General features: G+C 43.5%; 3 protein-coding genes across 4 annotated transcripts; all 3 read left to right on the plus strand.

The window, feature by feature from the left end:
* The first annotated feature begins 334 nt into the window (after positions 1 to 334).
* Positions 335 to 742, plus strand: pirt (phosphoinositide interacting regulator of transient receptor potential channels). The gene has a single exon (XM_076086622.1). It carries the CDS (start codon positions 335 to 337, stop codon positions 740 to 742), a length of 408 nt encoding a protein of 135 aa, XP_075942737.1.
* Positions 743 to 954: 212 nt separating this feature from the next.
* On the plus strand, positions 955 to 3,594 carry tmem238l (transmembrane protein 238 like). Its single transcript, XM_076086730.1, has 2 exons — positions 955 to 1,000; positions 3,020 to 3,594. The coding sequence occupies exons 1-2, from the start codon at positions 955 to 957 to the stop codon at positions 3,592 to 3,594; spliced, it is 621 nt and encodes a 206-aa protein (XP_075942845.1).
* An 8,793-nt stretch (positions 3,595 to 12,387) lies between these two features.
* foxk2b (forkhead box K2b) lies at positions 12,388 to 26,311 on the plus strand. 2 transcript variants are annotated; one of them, XM_076086600.1, is made up of 9 exons: positions 12,388 to 12,927; positions 18,598 to 18,792; positions 19,766 to 19,919; positions 20,788 to 20,934; positions 21,047 to 21,240; positions 21,494 to 21,693; positions 22,542 to 22,784; positions 23,770 to 23,970; positions 24,663 to 26,311. In XM_076086600.1, the coding sequence occupies exons 1-9, from the start codon at positions 12,611 to 12,613 to the stop codon at positions 24,860 to 24,862; spliced, it is 1,851 nt and encodes a 616-aa protein (XP_075942715.1). In that variant the 5' UTR covers positions 12,388 to 12,610; the 3' UTR covers positions 24,863 to 26,311. The 2 variants fall into 2 exon arrangements, with proteins under 2 accessions (XP_075942715.1, XP_075942716.1); XM_076086601.1 differs by lacking the exon at positions 12,388 to 12,927 and adding an exon at positions 18,266 to 18,428.
* The last annotated feature ends 256 nt before the right edge of the window (positions 26,312 to 26,567 follow it).

Below are 26,567 nucleotides of genomic sequence, written 5' to 3' on the forward strand. Positions count from 1 at the left end.
ACGCTGCTCTGCTTGAAGCGTTTAATGAAAAAGGGTTGCAACTGGCGCAAATTTTCGGCGCTGCTTTTGTTATATATTCAAAGCGGAGTTTTTTACATGTTCGTGTCTTTTATACGTCACACTTACGATGTGTGATTTAAAGTGCTCAAAAGACTCTTTCTGATCACATTTATCTGCAGTTTTTATGACGTATATCACTCTTAAAATAAGTAATGTTGTTTACAGAAAAGATTTTACTTTACCATGCATTAGTCGTAACTTTCTGTATTAAAATCAGAGACCTCAGATGTGGTTTCTTGCTCCGCGTTTACTCTACAGAATCCCCCAGGAGGCCATGCAAGGCAGCCCAGAGAACATCCCCCTGGGAGTGTGCACCCTCTCCCAGTCCAGGGACCAGCTGACGCCCCCGAGCCGCACAGAGAGCACCGTGTTCAGCCTGTCGCGCAGCGAGTCCGTCTGGACCGCGGAGACCTCCCCCAGCAAGTGTGAGGAGTTCTGGTTCGCCATCCACCTCATGTCCACCGGGGGCAGCTTCCTGGCATGCGGCATCATCATCAGCGGCCTGTGGTTCGCTGGCCACTGCAAGAAGGTGACCAACATCATGGGACCGGCCCTGCTGTCCATCGGGCTGATGGTGTTTGTGGTGGGCGTGGTCCTGATCCCCATCACCAAGGAGAACAGGAAGCGAACGATCATGAAGAAGCCCTTCAGCTACTACAAGCCTCCAGTGTTCAACCTGTGACGGTCACAAAGCTTCACGTTTGGACGCCGTTCAAAGGGAGAAGCTTAAAGAGCACGCTGGATCCAAATACACCTTTATTTCCAGCATGGGAGCCTCCGTGGAAACTCATAATTAAAGGACTCCGCGTGGTGACATTTATGTTTATTTCTCTGGGATTGACAACGCTAAGCGCTTATCTCAAGTGTGCATGAAAACGTTTTGCATTAATAACCATGGCTGTGCAACAAAAGGAGAAGGTGAGAGCACAAGGACGACAACGTGCGAGAACAAAATGCAATTGTTCACGCACAACTTAAGCGAGAAGGATACTAGAAAACTGTCCTCATGAATATTCATGAGGTAAAAGTGGACAAGGGGGATTTCCTAATGCTGTGTGGTACAGTATATGCCGATTCATGAATAATTAAAGGTTGTGAGAGCTTATAATTGTCACTTTCCGGTTTACTGAGTCTCGTTGCATCCACCGGCGTCCTTAGTCTGCGTGCATTCATCCTGAAATATATGTAACGGGTAAAGATTTGACTGCTGTGACCAGAAAGCACATTTTCATGAGATTTAAATATGAAGTTTTATTTAACCCATTCTGACCCAGCGTCCATTATAAGCATGAAATATTCATATTCAATGAAATAGTCTTTGCCCGAGTAACTAAGCTATAATCGATATGTAATGGATCACATGACTAGTTTCTCTAATTCAAATAAGCTTTATAGGCATGAACGTTAAAGTTGATGAAACATTATTGCTAAATGACATATTGTTGATTTATTATGTTTTACACAAGAAAACAAAGTAGATAATTACAAGCAACCGTATTCTGTACAGTGACAGAGAGACAGAGTTTCAGTATCGTTCAGCTCATTGTTTTACACTTTTGTTTCTCTCTCACTGCTCTCAACATCAACATTTTGAGCTGCGGACACTGTTTTCAGTGAAAAAGCACACAAAGAAACTATTTACATTACTTACCCAGCACCAAGCAACACACACACAACAGTTAGCAACTAGCTGTTGAACATAGTGGAGCATTTAGCAGCTAAAGAGCCCGATACTGTGAGTGGAACTAGTTACTAGATGTTTAATTAGGCAAATGTCGTTAACTTATAAGGGGATAATATGACAATATGCAAAGTATCCCTATACAATGGTTCTCATGATAACTTATGAAAAGTATTTTTTTTATTTTGTGTGTGTTTTCCTACTAACGTCCAGCAACACGAGCTGGTGTTAGGCAACAAGACATTTAGGCAACAAGACTACTTGGTCGGGTTTAGGACAAGTTCATGGTTTGGGTTAAAATAACTACAGACAGTGCGTTACTTAAGTGCGAAGGTTACGTAACAAATTTGGTTTGAAATAACAGCAGGATTGACTTTGCAGTGGTACGGAAGTTACGTAACAAATAAGTCAACGTTTGGGTTGAGTTAACTAAAGCCATCAAAAACAGGAAACTCCAGGGCCCTCTCTCTTAGACGGCTCCAATGCCTTTATTGTAACGTTGGACCTAAAAGCAAACCCCTAACTCCTTTAAATAAATGACAAATAAATCAATAATGACAATAATATTGAGTTTACAGCCAAGAACTATTCAGTAGAATACAAGAGAGAAATCAGCTGACAAGACTTTGGCTAAAACCACCTTTAAATGGTCAAATCCATTTTCCTGTTGAAGACATTAACTCAGTCAAACCTTCCATAATAGTGGACATGCAAATAAATAAAATGTAATAAAGACGCAAGTTTGAATAGAAAATTAGTTTTCGCCTCATTTGTTGATGACAGAAGAAAGAAACTAGAAAGAAATAGGTCAAGTTCTAATATTTCATGGCCCATATATTAAAGTGACAGTGCGTAGGATTTAGTGCCATCTAGTGGCGAAGTTGCAGATTGCAATGAACGGAACATCCCTCCGCTCACTCCTCACTGTCGGTAGTGTGAGCCGCCCAGAGCAAAAAACAAAACGTGGTGAGAAAGGCTGAGTCATGATGCATTTAAACCCTGAATATCAATTTGAATGTCAAATCACATGTTAAAAAGTCCTGCAAGTCCTTTTGCATTCATGGCAAACCAGACGACATTTATATACAACAGGAACAACCGGCTAAGGAAACAGTCCGTGTGTGTGTGTGTGTGTGTGTGTGTGTGTGTGTGTGTGTGTGTGTGTGTGTGTGTGTGTGTGTGTGTGTGTGTGTGTGTGTGTGTGTGTGTGCGCACTGAAGCAGCCTGAGGGAAACACCTTGTTTACCCTCACTTTTAAGGTGGGGCGTTTCTCTGCAGGTGCAGCGCGCTGCACTCGGCTCGCCATCCTCACCGTTATACGAGCTCGAGGCAGCGGTAATGTCCCCACCATGGGTCGGATAAACTGCATAGGGGGATGCCTGTCTGCGTTCATCGCCGCCGTCCTACTCGACGTTCTCGGCGTGATCCTGCTCTTCATCGGCATCTTCGCAGACGTGCGCATCGGCGGCCGCTTTTACGGCGACTTTTTGATCTACACCGGCTCTCTGGTGATCTTCACCAGCCTGGCCTTCTGGGTCATATGGTACGTGGGCAACGTGCCGGTGTCTGAGGACGACGGCTGGATGAGGAAGAGGAGCGGCGGCGTCGCGCGGCTGGCGAGGAAACTCACGGAGAGGCTGAGCCAGAAGCTGAAGCCGGAGGCCCGCGTGAAGTACGTGGAGGAGGATGAGAAGGAGGGCAGCCAGGTGAGCGCACCTGCACCTCGCGAGGCCAGCCGGGTGACGTGGGGCAGATCCACAGTGTACCACAACGAGGGCTACGAGGACTCTGTGGACTCCCTTTCTGTGGAGAAGAAAGTGGAGACAGAACAAGAAGAAAAAACAGAGCTCTGAACCTCCAGCTGGTGCACCTGATGGGTAGCTTCACATTAGATGCTTTAAATGTGCCATGTCTGCTTCGATACATATCAATGCTGCTGCTTCTGTAACGACTGTTATATGTTATTATATCATTCCCAGACAAAACTAAATGAAGGTTCATTGACAGGGTTTTTACCAGCACAAACAAAGTATATAATGCTGCTGAGTCATGATGCATTTAAACCCTGAATATCTATTTGAATGTCAAATCACATGTTAAAAAGTCCTGCAAGTCCTTTTGCATTTATGGAAACCAGACGACATTTATATCTGTGAATGAAGAACAACAGGATAAGGAAACAACAGTTAGTGTGTGTGTGCGTGTGTGTGTGTGTGTGTGTACACAGGGTTTTTAGAAATACTGAGGCACACCCTTCAATATATTTAGACACTAAAGAGTTTTCATTTTCAGTAACACTTTATCTTACTGGTCTATACATTTCCTGGAAAGACTTCAGTCCTACTGATAAAGAACAAACAGTGTGTTTAGATGGTTCACTCTGAATTATTCAATTCCTATCGAGGTCGAAATGACATTTCAAAGCTTTCTTCACTGTCATGCAGAGCTGGATTGGCAACTATTCATTTCAAATGTGTTAGTTAATATATATATTTACCACAGGTTGCATTAAATTGATAAACGCTTGCGATGATTGCTGCAACTGAAACCAATCAAATAGTCCATTTATTTATAGATCTAGGCATAACAATGATCGATTGAAGGTATCGTTTGATTGGATAACTTTGGATAATACTCGGCACTGGGTTGTTTCAGGCGATACCTTAAAGGTATCGAGTTACCAGTCCTATCAGAGATGGGGGTCAATAGGGGCTAGCAGCTCTTTTTCAGCCCCCTGCCGGTTAATCCGGCCTTCTGCTGGAATATAACTCTATCATTTACTTATTTTCTTGCTGAAAGTATATTGAATCTACACAATAGTTTATAGCGTTCTCAGAAAGGCTGTTGTGTCCATGCAACAAGGAGAAATGTTCCCTTGTTGACTGTCCTCCAATATTTCATCTTAATTTATTATTATTTTTACACAAATGCTTTGCCAAACACATTGAACATCTGTTATTCATGTCGTAGCTGCTGCCAGGCCGAGTGAACTCAAGTCGTGTTTGCTTTCCGGCTGGCGGTGAAAGCAACACAAACACTGGTCCGACTGGTTTGCCTCAGTGGTTTTGGTGTCGGTTAAACAAAGCTGAAATGTGAATGTGACACCCAGTATGACATGCTGTATGTCCACTAAGATGTATCCGTCTCTACTTATTTCATTTTGAGAATATAGACTGACGCACAAGATGGATTCCAGATAATGGCACACCTTATGCAAATGTCCCGGTGCCTGCCAGGGTTGTGTTTATTGTGTTAGGGTCACACAGAGTTAACATGACTGACAGCCTCACGCATCTTTAAATCAAACACATGACAACGTTACAGTAAATAAAAGGTAATCCAGCAGCTGTGGGAGGTATGGGCAGTGAAAGCCACAGAGCGGACACAAACAGTGGCAGCTTGACTGGTCAAACAAGCCGCTCGCAGGAAAGTTTCCATTGCGTGTGTTTCCTCTTTGTGACAGTCACTTCACAAAAGGTGTCATTGTTATGGAGATGCATGAACCGTGAACCAGCAAATATTTACGGGGAAGGCTTGAAAGCATGTATCCGTCCTGCAGAGCTGCTCCCTGGTTAAACATTAAGGGCTGCATTTCTTTCCTGGGTTAAATCTCAAGTGGGAAAGAGCTGATAGAAGATGCAACACACTGATGCAGCTCTGCACGTTGGTGTCATTAGCTGAACAAAAAGATCAGGGGGGGGGGGGCTCATTAATTATCAGGCTTATCTCTGTGTAAGCACAAGCTCAGTGGCATCTGATTATGAAATATATGTGCATAAATCTGTCGCGCGGGGTTGCAGACAATGGGTTGATGATGCGTCCGTCACGTTCTAATGACATAAAAAGGTGCAAAACAAGTCCACCCTGCAAGGGAATGAGGATGGACAGTAGAACCCGTTGTGGTTGCATACCAGGAGTCTTGTGCATTTAAAAGAAATGTGAGGCGTGCTGAGAGTGAATGATTGAAAGGACAGGACAGCACTTTACCGGAGAGACTTGCTGAGACGACATCCACCTGGTCCACCGACTCACCCAGCGCGGTCATGGAGCACAGGAAGTGCACCCACTTCTTCCTGTCGCTGGCCGTGATTTTGGACGTCGTCGGCCTCATCCTCTTCTTCGTGGGGATCTTCGCTCCCTTGAGTTTCTGGGACTTCTTCGTGCTGTCCGGGCCTTTGCTGATCTTCATCAGCCTGATCTTCTGGATATTCTGGTACATGGGGAACCTCACTGTGACCGAGGAGGAGCTCAACCTGGTGAAGCCGGACATACTGTGACCTCCGGTGTGAGGGACGCAGGACTGAGTCAGCGCTGGCTTCCAGCTGATGGACTCCTTCAACCCAGCAGCATGAGGAGGGGGAGGGGGGCCGGCAGGACAGATTGGAGCAGAAGCTTCCCTTAAAGAATCATGAATTTGTGAACCCTGAGGTTTTGCCTCCGTGAAGGATGTGAGATAAAACCAAATCTGGGAAGGAACACATTTGACTAATCCCAGCAGATATATATATATATATAAAAAGAAGAAACAACTATTCCACCCTTTGACTTCAGGGTGAAAACAACATGTCATGTTTAATATGGACAGCAGGGATTACTGGACTTTGTTGGAGCGGAAATCTTATTTCTCAGCACTTTCATTGGGAGGAAACCTTTTTAAAAAGCGCACCATCATGACACTGTGTGCCTTATTTATGTCATTATTATAACAGAATGTATATGTTGTGAGTTGAAGTATATGTATTTTAACATGAGAGGGAAAAGCTTTTGAGATATGTGACATTTAAACATGCTTTAAAATGACACGTTGCTGTGTTCTTTGTGAGGCCGCTCCTTAATCAAAACTGGTCAAACACGTACTGTGGGTTATTTAGTACAGATCCACCCAGAGTGGAGTTCAACGGGAACAACAAACTAAACTATTGAGGTATGTAGAGAGACAGGAAACCTGCTCCTTCACAAGGCAACAGAGCTCCAGTGGCTATAAACACATGTGCTACAGGTCTGAGCCAATTAGCTCCAAAGAAGAAGAAGAAAAACGCAGTGCAATCTTTAGTTTGTTCACAGCAGCCGGCGAGGAGAGTGAAACTAATACTCTTGCTCCACGCCCGATTCTTCCAGCCTTAATCAGCACTCAAGGCTCCATTAGCTCCCTCAGACGTGGAGAGTTATTAATGTGTCCATTTGGGTCCGGCCCCTGAGAGAGGAAATGGAGGAGAGGCGTAATGGGTCTCTCAATCTGCAAAGAGGTGGAAACCCTGCTGCTCAGCACCTCTCCCCCCCCACAGGACACCGCCTTCTCTGTTGTGCTCAAATCCCCCAAGTTGTCTTGACGGTATATGTCATTATAATCTTAATCACAGCTGTGCTCCACAAATGCTGGTGGCATCTCTCGAGACAAGAGGGTCTGCTCTGAGAGCGGTGAGGACATGAGGCTCAGATACACAAAACAATAAATATGATAATAGAAATGAGAAAACGTATTAAATAATAACAATTATAACAATAACAAACTATAAAAAGAAAAAAGAGATCTTAAAATCATCTGTCAAAACTTTATTACTAGTATTGGGAAGCATTGTATCATAATAAGTATTTCTTTCACTTTTTAACCAGATGCACTAAAAACAGGTGTCTCTATCTCACTGACATGTTACCTGTTAGTTGATTGTGTTTCATATTAATACTAATCATTTTTATTGTCCACAAATGTGGAAATGAACCTTTGGCTTCACAAGTTGTTTAAAATACATCATGGTAAATCACAATACATACAATAAAGAATAACAGTGTGAACTGTGTTTACAGAGTTGTGGCTTTTGGTATGAATAACTTTCTGTAAATGAACAGAATCAGACATATTTGTAACTCTGGACGGTCAACTTTTGCCGCATCATGGTTGGTTCCAGCTTAAATCAAATAGCACATTATGGTGAAGCACATCCTCTTTGTGTCGGTAATGCTGAGCATGAATCCTCATCGTGTGGCTTGAGAGAGCTTTAGATAACTCCCATTAGCTGTGCCACAGCGCTCACTGCTCTAGTAATACCACAAATACACACAAAGTACAACAAGAAACACTGATAGTGTATATGTAAACGTTAAAACAATACTACAAACACAGACAGTATATATGTAAACGTTCAAATATTACAAGAACAGAGTATATGTAAACGTTAAAGTACTACAAGAAGCACAGAGGGCGTATATATATATATATATATATATATATATATATGTGTTAAAATACTACCTACATGAAACAGTCTCTCTATATATAGATATATATAGATATATATAGATATAAACGTTAAAATACTACAAGGAGTCATATATAAGCTCTAAAAATCCCTTCATCTATCTGAGACAGATACAATTCTATTTAATATTTCAGATGCAGCTTCATCATATAATCTTGATGTTAAATGTTATCTGAGATTTGTACTACTAAATCGATTACTTAAATAAAGCAATCAATCATATGTGAATGTATTCTCAGATAAAGATGGGTCCCATTAGGCAGCTCATATTGGAATAAGATAAGAGAGGATACTCCTTTATTAGTCCCACAGCAGTGAGGCAGCAGAGGATAGAGCAACAACAAGGAATATATATAATAATAATACATGTAATATAAGTAGAAACACGTTCTCTTCACACTATTATATATAACGTGCACCTGTTATTAATAAACAGATGAATGCTGGGAGACTTCAGGTGACGGCATTGTGGTTATTATTCTGCTGTTTGTGAACATGACTTCCCTTTAAAAGCTTAAAATGGCTGGTGATCCATGATGTCATCTCTTGGAGGAGTGCGATGGTGCATGTCTCCCTCCAGTGGTTGGTAGAGTGCAAGTTAAAGGTCAATGCGACTTCTGGGTTCTTGTGGGCCCTTCAACTATTCCCTACTTGAATAAAAAAATAATGAAATGCATGTCTGCATTATTTTTGATTGTGGGCAGCATGTGCTTCAATCTTATTGGTGAATAAAATAAATGTAAAAAAATGAATATGTTGGGTTTACCGAATGAATTTGTGTGGAACCTGTTGACAAACTAGAATTATGTTAAACTAACAGGTACAAAATAAATTGGATGAGAACCTAATGTTTTAATGAATTTAACTTAAATGAATAATTGTACTTCTACCAATAAGATACATGATGAAAAGTAAAATTAAAAACACCAGCCTGTAAATATATTATTGAAGTCCATATAACTTAATTGACTTAATTTGGGTAATCTTAAATATATCTTATTATCTATTTTTTTAGTTAGCTCAATTCATAAGCATTGTGTTACAATACAAGTTCATTAACTCATGTTAATCTAATAATTTTGCTTTAGCTAACCTAATACAATTTTGTAGGACCTGTTGACAAAATAATTTAAATTAAAGATAGCTTTTCGAGTGTGCATGTATTGAATGTGTGATCAGTGAATTTGAAATACAAGCAGGTCTGTTTCAACTCAATCTGCAAACATTCAGAAGCACGGCCATCTGAAGTGTGTTTTTAAAGCAATCTCCTATTAGCAGCATTGACAGCAGTTAAAGATGAAATATGTAAGATGAAGCCACGTGATCTAAACAAACAAAGGGGCAGCATTTCACCTCGACTACTGGGTCCATATCTAAATATACAGTCAAAATGTAACCAAAAAACTCTCAGCTAAAACACCCAGCACTCCTCCAGCAAAGTTTTCTCGTTTCTGCCATTTTGGATTTCATCCAATAAACAAACTATCCAAACGTACACTTGTACCTTCAACGTGATTGATAAGTCCTCGGGGCAGCTTCACTTTTTCTTCCTCTCATGTTGGACTGAGGACAAACCAGGTGGCGACCTCCGGTTCTGAAAAGTGAAGCCGATGCTGAAGTGTCTCAAAGCTGCATTCTCTCTAGTGTCCACCAGGGGGCGACTCCTCTGGTTGTATAGAAGTCTATGAGAAAATGACTCTACTTCTCTCTTGATTTATTACCTCAGTAAACATTGTAAACATGAGTTTATGGTCTCAATCTCTAGTTTCAAGTCTTCTTCAATACAGCATGATGTTCATTCGGTCTCTACCACGGTGTTCTCCGGTCTGGGAGTTGTCCATGTTTTTGTCTTCCAACTTTAACCCTTTCACATGTTTTCACATTAATGAAACATTTTGGTTGCCTATTCAGCATTCGGTTGTATTTAGCTCCACTTTCCAACTCTATATAAAGTAGTTAGAATATGCTCCACCTCTACCAGCTGCATCATTAAAATGCTTCTTACATGTTAGAGTATCAATACAAATATTCCAATAACATAATATAGACAGTATAATAATATAACTCTCAGCAAAAACACCCAGCACTCCTCCAGCAACGTTTTCTGGAGTAATAATAAAACGCTCCTCGATCCTCCCAAGTCTCTTATTTGTCATTTCCTCGATCTATAATGTCATCGCGATCTTCGCTTGAACCGGAAGTTGGAAATGACGTCTGATGGAGGACGTCTGATGTCCCCCAAGACCCGTTTGAGAGGAGAACCTTCAGGCCAAAGAGCTGATATCAGATCAGCCTGACCTCACAATCAGACAGCAGACTAGCGGGAAAGGGAAGCAGCACATGAAGCTTCTCCACTAGCTGAACACCAGACAGGTTAGGCTAGCTGGATGACGTCATGCTAATAACTTATTTAGCTTTTTAAAACAACGGGGACAGATCCAGCACGGACAGCTAGGGAGTGAGGGACATGAAGCACCTGCTGAGACATGATGTATAGTTATAAATACATCATTATATATATGTGTGTTTTATATTATAGTGAATATTATTATATGATATATCTATTATCATATGATATATCTATTATTATATGATATACATTATTATACTGTATTATACAGAATATTATTATATGATATATATATATTATTATATTATACATAATATTATTATATGATATATATATATATATATATTATTATATTATACTGAATTCCCTGTGTGGGTGACTAAAATAAGATGTCCTGACGTGTTTGTCAAAGTGTTATTTTCTGCTTTTTTTCATGTTGGAATAAAGGTTAAATATTTAACTGCAAAGTAGTAATACGTGTTTGATACCATCATTTTTTTTGCATTAAATCATTCTGGGATGTTTGCTGAAATTGATTGGATGTGGCACAGCCCTACAGAGAACATGTTCCACCAGCCGCCACTGCTGCACACATTTAATCTTGCATCAAACATTCATCCATTTAATGTATCTTTGTTTCTGGTATAGTATGGAAATGATCAGTAAGGATCATTGAAAATGTCCATGTTTCTTGATATTGTGATTTCTCGATTAATGGCTTTGTATTTCAAATAAGAGAAAATTGGCTATTAGAAGTTTCTAGAGCCCAAGGTGATGTCTTCAGACGTCTTGTCTGAGCAAAAGTGCAAAAGGCATTAAAAAATGTAACAGTTTTACAATTACTTAAAACAGGCAACAGCTAAGAATTTGAGAAGTTTTATATTTGTTCATGATTCAACAATGATTCCCTCGTTATTTTTTTTACTAATAGCTGATAATTACAGCTCTATAATTTATGATTTTATAACCTTAAAACTAATATTTTGTAATAAGTGACAAAGACGATCTTGTGTATTGCATTGCTATATTAAATAATGCAAGAAATCAGACACACAAATGCATTTTTTATTAAATCAAATGTCACCGTAATGATGATTCAGATCATGTTGTTTGTCATTCCTCTGAAGACATGTTTTATGCCCCACAAACTTAAAACTAGTTCCAGTACTAAGCTTATTATTCTCCTGTTAACTAGTCTTGTTTTTGACCTCCATGCTGTCAAACATCCATTAACGCCTCATCATCACCTCACACTTCACACCTTGTCAGAGGTGTTATCATCTGATGGAAGGCCTTCAACTGGTTGCACGCGCGTGTACGCACGTGCAACCACACCACACACCGCTCAGGCAGTCCCCCCCCCCCCCCCCCCTCCTCCTCAGTGTTTACAAACAAGCGGCCTACATACAGATGGCAGGGTCACTCACCCTCATGACAAGGTCTGCATACGGGACAGCACAGGATTACAGACCTGCGGCGTAATATGAAGCCAGTCAGTCTGTTATGATGTGTTTGTACTGATTACAGACTTGATCATTTAAAAATATAGCTAACCTCATCACTACACAGTAACAAGATGCTGCAAAGGGTGCATCGTGCAAAACCAGGCATGGATTCCGTAGTGGAGCAGGAAGACCATCATGCACTGAGGATTTTTACGTTGCTTCGACGTGGAGAGACTGAAAATAATAATCCCATTCATGTGGTAGTTTCTTGTTTTTTAACACATGGATAGTTGGTAATATAGATGCATTATCACAGATTATAGATTATATTTCGCTGTAGGGTTTATTGTGACTGATCGCACGTGTAGACCGGTTGCTCCACTCCTTTCCTGTGTGTGTGTGTGTGTGTGTGTAAAAAGCATATGCGCGTATTGCTACCCACCAACCGACCTTGAATCTGTCCTCAGATTAGTTCTCTCGCGTGATTGGTCGCGGGCGCAAGAGCTGCATCGGCTTTCCTCGATTCCTATTGGCGGAGCGCGCTGTCACTCAAGCCACATCCGCCCTCTAAGCTCCGTTTGGTTGGATCTCTCCGCTACCCTTTCTCTCGGCGGTGGGTCGGAGCCTGCTGTCCCCCGGCCTCCTCGCATGTTTCCCCTCTAAATTCCTGTTTTGAATTTGAAGCCCCTTCTCTTGTAGATTTCATTTTTACACGCCTCTGTTTTAGGCCACACAGTCGGGCGTCCACACACACACACAAACCGGTGTTTTTTGTTTTTTATTTGTCCCAAATATTACCTCAAACCTCCTCCAGAACATGGCCGTGGTGGTGAGCGGATCGTCGTCTGGGCCGGTCGCCCGGCTCGAGGGCCGTGAATTCGAATACATGATGAAGAAGCGCTCGGTGACCATCGGCCGGAACTCGTCTCAGGGCTCCGTGGACGTGAGCATGGGCCACTCGAGCTTCATCTCCCGGAGGCACCTGGAGATATTCACCGCCAGCGACGACGGCGGCGGCGGCGGAGGCACCGGCAGCAGCGGGGATTTTTACCTGAGATGTCTCGGTAAAAACGGGGTGTTTGTGGACGGAGTGTTCCTCCGACGAGGCGCCCCCCCTCTGCAGCTTCCACGAATGTAAGTCCCCCCCCCCCCTCCCATGTGGATGCTAGCTCTAGTGTAGCCACGCATGCTAAGTACACAGTCAACAACACTGGGTTTGTATTGCCTAGCAAGGATCGAGAGGACCACGTGTTTTATTAGCATGTTAGCAAGAACTACGCATCCTGTTCCCTATGCCATTTTATTTGTTGACATTTTTTGTTAGCAAACGGCATTAACGTGACACGTGGACACTCTTAAGTCCCAAAAAGATGTGTACCTCGTGAGACTGTAAACATTCGTCCCGTGTCGTCATGCAAACACGTTAGCTTAGCATGTTAGCTGCAGCTTCTCTAGTAGTTGTGAATGGAGTTCTCCTCTCGACCCCTAAACGTAAACAAACCAGCCCGTCACCGCCCTGCCGGCTCACAACACAGAGCCTGCTGCACCTTTAGCCTCTTTACACGCAGCCGAAGTCATGCGACGTTCGCCATTGAAGCAAGGAACTGACCCTCAAAGTTAATTTAACAATTAAATAACACGTTTTTGACATGGAGATTGGTGCATTTCTTGAAGGAGAGTTGTAGTCTGCACGGTGCCATTGTTTAACTTTAAGAGTTGTTGTGAAATAAACACACATTTATCACGCAGATGAATCTATCGCCCCGGTCTGTACTTCACTTCAGTAATAGGTTGTAACACGGACACAAAGTAACAATAGTCAGGTTCCAGCAGGAAGTGCTGACGTGATAATTAAATCAACAGAAAACTAATAACCGACCGTTTTGATAAAATAATCATTAAGCTTAAATGGAAACTTCTCAAATGTCTCTGTGTTTTGTACTGTTGGTTGGAAGAAAATAAGCAATTTTAAGTAGAACTGAGACAGTTATTCTGTTAATTACTATGTTGATGGACAGGAGGTTAATCCCAAATGTTGATAACTATTTTTAATTGTCATTTATGAAACAAAAAGTCAACCAGCCGCTCCTTTTCTCTCTTACATCGTACTGTAGTACGTTGTGTATCTTTGTGTTTTGGTCTGTTGGACGTGAACGTGGCCTGTGGAGAACGGGAAGATCGTCTCTAGTGGAAAATACAACAACCCAGCTTGTTTACTTTTTTTGTGCTTTATTTAAGATTTTAACATGCTGTAAAAGTGTTTTCTGTTTATTCACTGAAGTGACTTTTACTGTAGATAAACCTGCCAACACTGGCCAGACTTCCCACACTGCTCTCCGCTGTTGTGCAATCTCTCAATGTGCAACCACTTGTTTGTTCTGCACAAAGAAAGAGAACTTGTTTTGACTTGGTTTTGAATATCTAGACCGCTAACGTTGCAGAAAAATATCGTCTGCAGCTGAACGTGTTTGTGTTGTGTTAGCTACATCACACACAGACACACACCATCACATTAGCGAGCACAACGAGGAACTAGGTTGGAGCAGCGTTGGTTTCAGGTTCTCGTATTGATCCGCCAATAAGGAGCTTTTAATCAGCAGCAACACGGACCTCCATAAGTAAGGCTCCCAGCACGGGCTCACGTGCTTCAGTGTAATCCTCGAGCTGGAGGCGACTCTCGGACGACCCTCGGCGTCCACGTTAAGACGGCCGGAGACGCAGATCGACAGCACGAGAGCGCTGGCGGGGCGGTGGGCCGTGGGGACAGGTCGCTGGTATTCCAGGGATTCCTCTTCGGTGATGTAAACAGAAAGGAACGGCCCTCACTCCCCCGCTCTCCCTCCCCTCTCCCACACCCGCAAATCCTCTCCCAAGTTGGTGCTCTTCCTGTCTTGCCGTCTTCTTTTGTTTACCTTCTCTTTTCTTTTTTTTGTTGCGTGGTGGGTGGGGGTGAAAATCAAGGGAAAGTTTTTCCTTTTCAGTCGATCGAGCTTTGTTTGTTGCCGTCCTCGCAGCTTAGCAGCATAGCAACTGTGCGTTTGTGTGTTTCTTTTTGGGGAGTTCGGGCCTCATTGTTCACACAGAGAGAAAATAGGGTCAATAAAGAGGCTTCAGTGAATGCATGCTTTGAGGTGGATACTCCACAACATGGACACAGCCCCCCACCCCCCACCATACCACCGAGCCTCAGATAATCAACAATGTCTCATTATCAATGAAATTATAGATGTTTCCTCAATGAAGCTTCTGACTACACTTCATTCCATAAACCTGTAAATATCTAAACAACTAGATATGGAAAAAGGCATGTTTTTTTCTGTATTTAAGCACAAGTATCTTCATCAGCATCTAACATGTTCAAACAATACTCTTCCCCTTCATCGAACTGTTTTGTTTTGGTCATTCAAATTAGCAAAAATGCAGAACGTTGCTTCTCCAATGTGACGTTTTATGTCGTTGTTAAATTCATTTCTTTGTGTTTGGAGCTGTTAGGTTGACATTTGATTAACTGAGTTGCATTTATACGGATGAATAATTTGCATTTATCACCACTTAAAACCTGTGACGCAGGTATTTGAGAATGTTAACATGTTTCCCTCTTCGTCTTGGCCGAACCAACAAAGACTTCGAGTATCAGAAGCTGGTGTCTGATTTACAGTAGACAAGTTTTTTCCCTTTTTATTTTGGCTCCTTGTGTTACTACAACGTTAAACAAGGAAACACATTCTTCTTTTGTTACATGAAGAAAGGTGGTAGTACAGAAAGAACATCATCCAACCAAGTTATTGAGAGAAGTGTTCTTTCTTTGGTAGCTTTACATACGATCAAAACTAAGATGTTAAAGTATGAACTCTGCTGTGCACGTAGAGATGTTCTCAGTGGAGCGACGTGTCCGCCCGAGTGAATATTTAAATCCTTCAATACAAACCAGTTTGACGGCCTCTGTTCTCCATGAGCCTGCTCACCAAGCGTTGCTCTGCTGTCCGTACGATGAGTTCACGTTATGTGTGGGGTTGTATTGAGCGTCTGTTGTTTTTCCAGTGAAGCTTTGAATGTCGTCATATTTGATTACAGATGGGCGCCTCGCTGCAGCGAGCAGGAGACGGCTTTTTGAAAGGCTTAACGCCAACAAATATAGGTTGATGCAGAGTTATACGTTAGATTAAAACGTGAGTTTCGGAAATAATCTTTTGGACCGAGACGAAGAGCCACATCACGCGTGGTGTGTTTATTTGAGAGAGTGGAATAGAGTTGCTTTAAGTTATTAATAATAATAGTTATGTCATCGTCGTAAATGAAGCTTTAAACTATTTGGTTCAGCCCCGTTCATGGTCGTGTATGATGTGGATTGTGATATTAAAGATAAGATTACAGCCTGTGATAGATATGATGTTAACACTCCTTTTATAATCATTTATTCATGTAACTTAACACTGTGCTGCTTGCAAAACATCTTAAAGATGTCGGATCTCCATCAGAGCTGAGCCACAGGCCGCCACGACCATCTGGAGATCAGAGAGCAGATCAACCGTCTCGAGTGAACACGATGATGATATGAAAATAGAAACAATCGCCTAACCCACTCTGTACTGTGTATACACTCCTTATTGTTCTATATCCTCTTATTTTATGGTTGACAGTGGAGCTTAGTTATGAACCGATATTTATATTTGAACATTCGGTGTTCGTCGTCCGCGTGGTGAAGCACAGACGAGAACACGACGGAGCAGGATTGTTTCTGTGATCTTTTATTATTTATTGATATATTTAGCCGTCACCGTCCCCACTCTGTCAGCGCTCCACAGCCGCTAGGTATTGAGAAGTGCTCTGATGTTATTTCAGGAATCCTTCCGTAACTTTGTCTCGTCTGTGGCCGTCCCGAGAGGCTGCCGAGAGGGAACGGGCACAATGCAAAGTGTCGGCCCTCACCAGTCTGGCTCCGGGAAGTGTTCCGGGCTAATTTGTGATGTAGGTGTCGGGGATACGCTTCTCTCAGCAGATGCCAGCTCTGTGAGGGCCCGGAGAAAGAAAACACAAAAACTGCTGTGCCTGGCACTCTAACGAGATGAAAACCAAAGTGTGTCTGCTCCGTCTCCCAGCAGTGATTTAGAGGAGTTTCCTTCTATTCACTGGTATCTGTGAGTGTTGATTTATCACGACGGCTCCCTTTCATCCATCAGATATAGAAGTCTACAGTACACCAACGACGGGTCTGTTTTCATCAAGTCCAGAAACTGTTTTGATAAAAGGAATCCTCCCGACAACGTGCTCTGTGTCTGTTGGCAGCGTCCTCTCATTCCTGAGTCCATTTTGTTGGTTGTTGTCGTTTCTTTTTATTCCTGAACATCGAATGGAGACGCAATGATAGAAATGTCTCAGTATTTAAGTAATGTGTAGTTCTATAAGATGAACAGGAAGTGACCATATCTGGACTGAGGAGTGATGTAGAGACTCTGTATACGTCTCTGGTAGAGACCTGTCAATCACCGTGTAGCCCCTAAAGCATCCCCTGCTTTATGGTCTGTTTGACTCTAAATGGACCATAATGTACTAAATGAACATCATGCTGTATTGAAGAAGACTTGAAACTAGAGATTGAGACCATAAACTCATGTTTACAATGTTTACTGAGGTAATAAATCAAGAGAGAAGTAGAGTCATTTTCTCATAGACTTCTATACAACCAGAGGAGTCGCCCCCTGGTGGACACTAGAGAGAATGCAGCTTTAAGGCACTTCAGCATCGGCTTCACTTTTCAGAACCGGACTTTACCGCCTGGTTTGAGCTGAGGCTGGGCGATATAAAATGTACTTGATGGATTGTGGTTTGAACAACCTTTATTTTCTGGACAGGTGAATCCATCAACTCATTTTAAAAGCACTAATAATCCCGAAAGATACGTGCACGTTACCATTGGATGCATGTTTTTCTAATTGACATGGTGCTGAGGCTTGTGCCCTTATTAAAGCACATCTTCATATTCACCCATCCGCTCTAACGTAGGCCTGTCCTCCATGCAGAGCAGCTCCGGTCCTCAGCAGTGTAACCACCACGAGCTATCGGTGCTAATCTGCTGCTTCTGACAAAGAGGGATTCTCATCAAGCCACTGCATTCAGTATTCAAATTTAATTAACTTGCATGTCTCTCTCTGCTAATTAAAGTCATCCAGAGATTCTACCACAGCGGAGGTTTATGTGGCATTAATCAAGTGCTCGCTGAAACCCGAAACCTGCCCGCGGGATTGAAAAGCATGTTTTCTTTGCTGAATCACCAAAACTATACCTTTTATCACAGCCAGAAGCTGTAAAAACCACCGTTATCGCCACATTTTCATCTTTCCACCGGTCCTTGAAAGCATCATGTGTGACGAACGCATCCATCAGAAAAAGCAACCAAAACAAAGCTTACAATTGTGATATTTTACAAAAACGTTTTATTCTACACGTCTCATTTAATATCTCGCCCCCCAGAAAGCTTTAGCTTGAACCACATCCTGTAAAAAACATTAAATTCTGAGCTCCTCGGAGCAACTATGAAGCCATGATTGACTCATCTGAGACCAACAGTCACGTGACAAACAATCTGTGAAGCTTCGACTGAACTGCAGGCTGCTGAGCAGAGAGGTTTTAAAAATGTAAATAGTTTAATGTACATCTGATTTATGGTTTTGTAACTGTTATTATGCACCAAAGACATGCTTGGGTTCTCTCTGCTTCCAGCCATGAATGTGTTGTTTCCATAGAGGTGCATTCTTTAAAAGGACGAAGCTTCGTTTGAACACCGCGTCTTGTTTTCTGTTGCAGGTGCACGTTCAGGTTCCCCAGCACAAACATCAAGATCACGTTCACGGCCCTGTCCAGTGGGAAGAAAGTGAAGCGTGAAGCTCCAGAGTCCCCAGTGAAACCAGTCCAGCCCCACATCTCCCCACTGACCATCAACATTCCAGACAACATCGCTCACCTCATGAGCCCGCTGCCGTCGCCCACCGGCACCATCAGGTACTCGCCTCCGCAGGTCATCGCGCATCCACGGCCTTCAAGAGGGCAGGAAGTGACTTTTCTTTGTCTCTTCTTCGCCGACGATGGTTGATCATTTAGCAAACGTGTATTTGTGCAAAGATGTATTAGCATTTAGCATAAATATCCCTCTCTAAATGTATAGATGGATGTCCAAAACTAATCAGGTTTGAGGTTGTTTTAGTTAATTCAAGAAAAAGTAACGACTTGTTGAAAACAACAGGAACAGTTGTTGAAATAAGTACATTTTTAGAAATATATAACCAAAAATCAAAGTAGTTCTGTATTGCTTTACCTTTCACAGGAAACACCAACTTGTTTCCATGAGTTCTGTAACCGGTCCCGGGTCAGATCTCGGCGGTGGGAGGAGACCCTCCCACGGTGCCTCTCGTTGACCCTGAGGCGATCCCTCTGTGGCGATCAGCTTAGGCTTAGTTCAGAGGCTGCAGGGCTCAGAGAGGGAGGCGCCTCTATCTCAGGCTCTTAGATCCTCTCAACCCCTGATCTCCAGCCAGATGGTTTCTCCTGTCCCACACGGGTCCCGTGAAGGTTATATGATAAGAATGTGTTGGTAGATAAACAGGCAGCAGGTGTAGAACGTGTTGTTTGTTCAGTTTACCATCATCTCCCCAGAGTCCCGTTAACGATGGAGATCCTCCTTTACGTCCCCTGGTTATTAAAGTCCGTTAAACGGATAATTAGACTGGATTCTGACTTGGATGCTTTGTTGCTTTAGGCCTCATAGTGGCTCCTAAAGTGACTGCAGTATTTCCACACAATCTGGGAGGGCCATTTGCATAGACGTCGGCCAAAAGACCACTGCAGCACTGCGGATAAACCTAAAGGTGCCCCTTCTGGGGTGATGCTATGTGATCTGTCTGATGTCGTGGTTCAGTGTGAAGTAATCGTCACAGTAAGTTTGTCTTATTGATATTATTGTGTGTTTCTCCTGCAGTGCTGCTAACTCGTGCCCCTCCAGCCCGCGGGGGGGCGGCTCGTCTGGCTACAGGATGGGCGGACGCATGGTCAGCTCTGCAGAGCTGCAGCTTATGAACGACAACTCGCAGCCCGAGAACGACAAAGACGCCTCCGGAGGGGACAGTCCCAAGGTGAGGGGGGGGGTTTGAGTCTGGTCTCCCTCGTCAGGCTTTAAAATGGGAAGTTATCTTCTCAAAGTGCATGAAGAGAGAGTTGGGAGGAATCCCTCTTCTTTGCTTTTCTCGTGCTCACAAATGATTATTGTCACTATTATTGTGCTGAATATTTTCCTGATTAATCATTTTGTCTGTGAAATGTGAGAGAACTAGAGAGTGGACATGTCCCAGAGATCAAGGGGACGTCTTCATGTTGCTCTTCCTGTCTGACCAGCAGCAGCACATCTTCAGAAGCAGAGCGTCACATTAAAGACCATTGAAAAGTCAAATGTTTGGCAATTTCACTCAAACAACTATCAGAATATTATCATTTCTGTTAATGAATTCAGTATTATTTGAGCTCTAAACATGATGTTACTATCACCACCATATACTCGGCCGATCTAATGATGAATCTCGTGAAGAGGATAATAACGGGTCCATAATGATCAGGAGGAAATGTTGCAGCCACAGTTTTAATGATTTTAGAGCGGCAGTGACAATGGGCAACTATTTAGTTAATCATTTTAGTCATTTTTCTATCAAAGTTCTCAAACGTTTGCATCGTCTCCTATCGGAGCGTTTGCTGCTTTTCTATCCTTTTAAACTGAATGTTTGAGACTTTTGGTCGGACAAAACAAGACATTTGAAGACGTCTCTGGAACGCTTGTTATTTGCAGACCTGATTCAGTGCACGTTTCCTATAAATAGTTCCGGCCGATATAAGTGATGAACTACATTTGTAAGATGACATTTAACAGCTGGAAGACGGTTTGAAGACGGTTTGTTTTCTGGGCGTAGTCGGCCGCGATTGCTAAATCTGCATTCCTCCTCCGTTCCGCAGGACGACTCCAAACCTCCGTACTCCTATGCACAGCTGATAGTCCAGGCCATAACGCTGGCTCAGGACAAGCAGCTCACACTAAACGGAATCTACAATCACATCACAAAGAACTACCCCTACTACAGGACCGCAGACAAGGGCTGGCAGGTGAGTGTGTTGGATCACTTCTCTCTGCACCGAACCCTCATGAGATAAAACGTCAACATGTTTTTTATTTAACGCTGTAACGTCCTCAACACTCGTCTCTCCTCCGTCGCAGAACTCGATCCGTCACAACCTGTCGTTGAACCGCTACTTCATCAAAGTGGCGCGGTCGCAGGAGGAGCCGGGCAAAGGCTCCTTCTGGAGGATAGACCCGTCCTCGGAGGGCAAGCTCATCGAGCAGGCCTTCAGGAAACGAAGGCCGCGGGGCGTCCCCTGCTTCAGGACCCCACACGGACCCCTCTCCTCCAGGTCTGGGTTCTGTGTCACACACTCTCCTGCTTTGACTCTCTCTCACACACACACACACAGTTCACCTCAGCCTCACAGATCGTCTTGTGTTTATCTCCCGGTGTTTTTATTGTTACGTTCATGCTTGAGATTGAAGCATAAATATTCAGTCATGGATGCTCAACAAACAGCTACTTCTTCTGTTCAATATTTAATTAAATTGATAACCGACATAGCCATCGGAGAGTTAACCGTCGTCTCTGTCGACCCTCAGGAGTGCCCCGGCGTCTCCCAGTCACTCGGGGGTTCTCTCCGCTCACTCCAGCGGCGTCCAGACCCCCGACAGCCTATCACGAGAGGGCTCCCCGGTCCCCCTGGAGCTGGAGACCTCCGCGGCTCTCGCCCCGCCGACCACCACGGTGGTCCAGCCCAAACTGGCGGTCATCCAGGAAGCACGCTTTGCACAAAACACAGGTATGAGTCTGTCTCTGTCTGTGTCTCTCCATCTGTCTGTCTGTCTGTCTCCTCCCTCTGTCACTCACGGCGGTTTAAAGCTGATGTTGATTCTGGCTTCGGTCTCGATTCTCTGCCACGACATGTTCTTTTAGTTTTTTCATCTCTTTGTCATGTTGATTCTAGTCGGCTTTTCATAAAGGAGCGCACACATTCATAGTTATCAGCTCTGTTCAGACGTTAAAAGTCATCCGTAGATTTCACTGTAAGATGTTAGAATATCGTTACATTTGATTACGACTCACATTATTTGTTTCGTGGCCAATTTCTGAACAGCAGCGTTCCAAACAGGCGGCAACCTCCGGTTCTAAGAAGTGAAGCTTCATGTGTTAAAGCTGCATTCTCTCTAGTGTCCACCAGGGGGCGACTCCTCTGGTTGTATAGAAGTCTATGAGAAGATGACTCTACTTCTCTCTTGATTTATTACCTCAGTAAACATTGTAAACATGAGTTTATGGTCTCAATCTCTAGTTTCAAGTCTTCTTCAATACAGCATGATGTTCATTTAGTACATTATGGTCCATTTAGAGTCAAACAGACCATAAAGCAGGGGATGCTTTAGGGCGTGGCTACACGGTGATTGACAGGTCGCTACCAGAGCTACATGGCCTCAAACAGTTACTTACCTGCCATGGATGTAAATACAGATCTGCTGCTGCAGTTGTTGTTACGACTGCTTCTTTGTTTTGCTCGCCCTGCATGCAGAGATGGTCTCATGTCCTATTTTAACTAATAATGATAAACAAACCTGCACATTTGTAATACCTTCTATGTAAACATCCCCGTGTGCCTCTCTGTTTGTGTTCCAGGCTCGCCTGTGAACAACCAGCCGGTACTCATAGCAGTCCAGCGTCAGTTACCTCAAACCATTAAGCCAGTGACCTACACCATGGCCTCCCCAGTGAGCACCAGCACCTCCCAGCCCGCTATCCAGACGGTCCACGTCCTGCAGCAGATCCCGGTCGGGTCCCTCGGCTCCGCCGTCATCGCCCAGCCGGCCGCCATCATCAAGAGCGAGCCGCTGGAGAACGGAGAGCACACGGGGCTCAAAGGTGAGGCAGGAGCATGCTGGGAAATGTTGGTGTCGAGGGTTGTGTTCTAGTTTACTCGGGTAAAAAGAACAAAGGGTTTTTGACTAATTCATTTTAAGCATAATAACTCTTGGTGCTTCCCAACATGAGTGCTAGCCATAGATTATTAAATGCTTTTATTTATAAGCAAAGCAATAGATATAGATCTATAGATATGTGTAATTATAGTGATTTATGGAAATACATTGTAGCCAAAAAGATGAATATAAAAAGAGTAATATTGGGTGTCTGTACCAAAATCCAAGTATCATCCAGGATTATTATCATAAACTAAATAAAAACGATATCCTTTAAGAAAAACTGAATCAATATTATCTGTTTAAATAATTGATAAACATCAACATAGATTAGTCTCAGTCTTATTTAGTTCGCTGTGATGTATCACTACAGGAAACAGAAAGGAGACGGCATAAGTTTCCTCCAACGCTCGTGATGTTGAACCGCAGAAGCTGATCAGACGTTACGCTTCAACAGCGTCACAATGAATCCTTGTTGTTTTACACACACAGTCAAGTCTGGTAGAAGTAAACAGGAGCGGGATTTAAATATTGTAATAATGAACCGGAGTCGTCTTTCACTACCACACTCTGAAGAAAACAACACAAGTTGATCCCTCAAATCAAGATTTAAATAAAATGGCCTCTCCTTCAGTTCTCCCACCGTGTACTCTGTATATACTCTGTATTTATAGCTACATACTTGTGAGCAGTTATACCTGGCTCTAACACACAAACTAAATGTATAGAGAGGAGCTGAGACTAAAATTGAATTTAAATAAATGTAAGATTCAAAGCTGTTATTTTGGCTCGGGTATCGAAACCTTCTCTGTTGGAAGTGAACCGTTTGAGGGAAGATGAGCTCTAAACGTTGTTCCTCTCAGTGTTATCAGTCTATCGCGGTCTCTGCTGGTCTCGGTTCCTCATCCCTCGTTCTGTCGTCCTCTCAGTCAAAGTGGAGGCGGTTCCCACCATCACCTCTATAGGCGGCTCCAGTCGCATCATCCAGAGCTCCCAGCCCGGCGGGCCCCTGCAGACTGTTACCATCGTGCAGCAGGCCCCCATCGGTCAGCACCAGCTGCCCATAAAGGCCATCACACAGAACGGCACCCACAGCATCACCACTGCCATCCACGGACCTGCCAGCTCAGGTGAGGCTTCATTAGATGTAGTTTCTTTAAACGTAGTGAGGATGTTGTGCACTAAGTGACGCTTGATCGGACGTCTGCTTCATGGAGGAGCTGGAAGAGGAACAGAAGTTGTTCCTCAGGACTTGTTGGATGGACGTCACGAAGTCTGAAGTGGGAGAAAACTTTTGCTGCAATCCATTTTAAGTCGGAAGTTGATCATTCGTAGTCGGGATCTAAATGCCTCACGGTCAGGAGGCGACCTCCGCTTCTGACAAGTGAAGTCAAAGCTTCATGTGTTAAAGCTGCGTTCTCTCTAGTGTCCACCAGGGGGCGCCTCCTCTGGTTGTATAGAAGTCTATGAGAAAATGACTCTACTTCTCTCTTGATTTATTACCTCAGTAAACATTGTAAACATGAGTTTATGGTCTCAATCTCTAGTTTCAAGTCTTCTTCAATACAGCATGATGTTCATTTAGTACATTATGGTCCATTTAGAGTCACACAGACCATAAAGCAGGGGATGCTTTGCAGATTAACTGATTGATTCGTGCTTGTTTCAACTCTAGTTTCATGTTGTCAGTAAAGACTGTTTGCATGATGGTTAGGAACAATAGATTCTGTATTATTTGGTACAGCAGCTGAGCCGACCACATGTTGCTTCACCACAGACTGAACCTACAGCGCTAACCCGTCTTGTCTCCCTGCTCTTCCAGCCGTGGCGAGCCCCCTCCACCTGCTGGCGGCGCACGCCTCGGCCTCGGCCTCCCTCCCCACCAAGCGACAGAACGGGGACCAGCTGGCCGGCGAACAGCCCGACGCCAAGCGCGTCAAATCGGAGGACGAGGCGACCCGCGGCCCCGTCAGCGCGGCCGACTCGGACTCGTCGGCAGCTAACGGCCCGGGCCTCAACTAGTCTGTACCACTACGCACCACACAACCCCCCCCCCCCCCTCCCCTCCCCTCCCACCACCGTCTCCTCCTCCCTCCACGGTTTCTCTCTCTCTCGTCCCCGTCATTTTGTTCCGTTTCTTCCACCACTGACTCCTGAGGTGCCAAACGGAGAGGACTCTCTTTTTTCATTTTCAGTTTCTGTTCTAGAGCATCACAAGAAAATACATGAACAACCACCCCCCCTTAAAGACTGGAATGTGGGTTGAGAACAAAATAAAGAAATGGGACAAAGAAACTCAACAAGGTGTCTCCCTCCCCTTCACCCCCACACGCCTGCCCCATGAGCCACTGAAACAGGAGAGTGACTAAAACCAAGACCACAGGAAGCCTTAACAACGACTAACCCTTAAGAGCTGACCTTCTTGACCTCACGTGGTCCGGCGGGGAGAGGCCCTGACTCCAGCTCGGGCTGGACGCCACCTTTCTGTCGCATCTACCTCAGAGCAGACAGGAGACTCCGGCAGCCAGCATCCTCTCCGGCAGGACGCGAGCGACGAGTACGACGGGCATTCAACGGTTTCAAAAAAATAAAGAAAAACAATATCGAGAAGGAAGAAAAACCGGTGAACGCATTGAGAAAGGGATCAACTCGGAGCCAATATTCCTGAAACTCTGGCAGCTAGCCTCTCACGATACTGACCTTCCTCTGATCGCAGCTGTACGTAGATATGCAGTATTTTGATGTTCAGATGTGGAGCATAGGAGTTTTTTTTGTTCACATGTATTTTCACTTAAATAACTAATAATTTAATTAAAAGGAAGCGTACAAAATAATGAGGTCGGTGACATTTCGGTAACTAAGTTAGAGAAATCTCACTTTATTTCTTTTTCTTATGTGGACTTCCTTTCTTTCTGTTCGGTGAAACAGTGTGATAGTTTTTTCCGTAATATTCGTCTCCCCCCCCCCGTTCTGACATATCCATATGAAATTTGCTTAGTTATACCTTCATATTTTAATACTTGCACAGATAACCGATATAAGCATATGAAATCTCCATGTGTAGTTCCAGATGTTGACCTTGCATGTGTCCGACAGCAGAGTCGTTAACTGTAAATTGAACAGAGGAAAGAAAAAAAAAAAAAGACCCGCTTTGTCCAAACCAGACCTGCACTTGATTAAATGTTTGTGTTTTCATGATTATTTTTTTGTTTCCTTCCCCACCTCTCCTCTTCTTCCTCCTCTTCGTCCCTCCCGGCTGTGTTGACGTTGTGGTGTTGGCAGACCCCCCCCCCCCCTTCACCACCACCACCTTTTGCTTGATTATTTTACTCTGTTCCGGCGACCTGACGAGTCTGTTTTCTGATTGTACACGTTCCAAACAATAGTAAAGGAAAAAAAAATTTGATGTTTGTTCTGCTTCAGTGGAGAAATGCTTTTTTTTTTTTAATAAATTAATTTAAAGCCCCCGTTTTTCTTTTCCTGTATCTTTTGCTTCAGTGTCAGAGTGGTGTTGGAGTTTCGTGACGCTGGTTGTAGTTCCTCTCGTCTCCACAGGGGGGCAGTATAGGAAGGTTTATCAGGCTGTCGGATGGTAAGAAGAGCAGCAGCTTTAACACAAGATGTCTGCATCCTAAAACACATGAACAGTCACGTAAAGCTCCCTGCTTTAATACTCTGAATTAGTTTTACCCACATCAATTCAAAAGCATTGGAAAAATAAAAGTTT

The sequence above is a fragment of the Anarhichas minor genome, unplaced genomic scaffold (assembly GCF_050575085.1).
Source record: "Anarhichas minor isolate MPS153535 unplaced genomic scaffold, ASM5057508v1 ptg000007l, whole genome shotgun sequence".
In the NCBI taxonomy this organism is placed as follows: Eukaryota; Metazoa; Chordata; class Actinopteri; order Perciformes; family Anarhichadidae; genus Anarhichas; species Anarhichas minor.

What these genes read in the sequence shown, in the direction of transcription:
- tmem238l (XM_076086730.1), top strand. Translation starts at nt 955, where the DNA reads ATGGCTGTGCAACAAAAGGAGAAGGTGAGAGCACAAGGACGACAAC. An exon ending in GAGAGCACAAGGACGACAAC is followed by an intron (nt 1,001 to 3,019) that starts GTGCGAGAACAA and finishes GTTTCTCTGCAG; the next exon opens with GTGCAGCGCGCTGCACTCGG.
- foxk2b (XM_076086600.1), top strand. Translation starts at nt 12,611, where the DNA reads ATGGCCGTGGTGGTGAGCGGATCGTCGTCTGGGCCGGTCGCCCGGCTC. An exon ending in CCGGAGGGGACAGTCCCAAG is followed by an intron (nt 19,920 to 20,787) that starts GTGAGGGGGGGG and finishes TCCGTTCCGCAG; the next exon opens with GACGACTCCAAACCTCCGTA. An exon ending in AGAGCACACGGGGCTCAAAG is followed by an intron (nt 22,785 to 23,769) that starts GTGAGGCAGGAG and finishes TCGTCCTCTCAG; the next exon opens with TCAAAGTGGAGGCGGTTCCC.
- pirt (XM_076086622.1), top strand. Translation starts at nt 335, where the DNA reads ATGCAAGGCAGCCCAGAGAACATCCCCCTGGGAGTGTGCACCCTCTCC.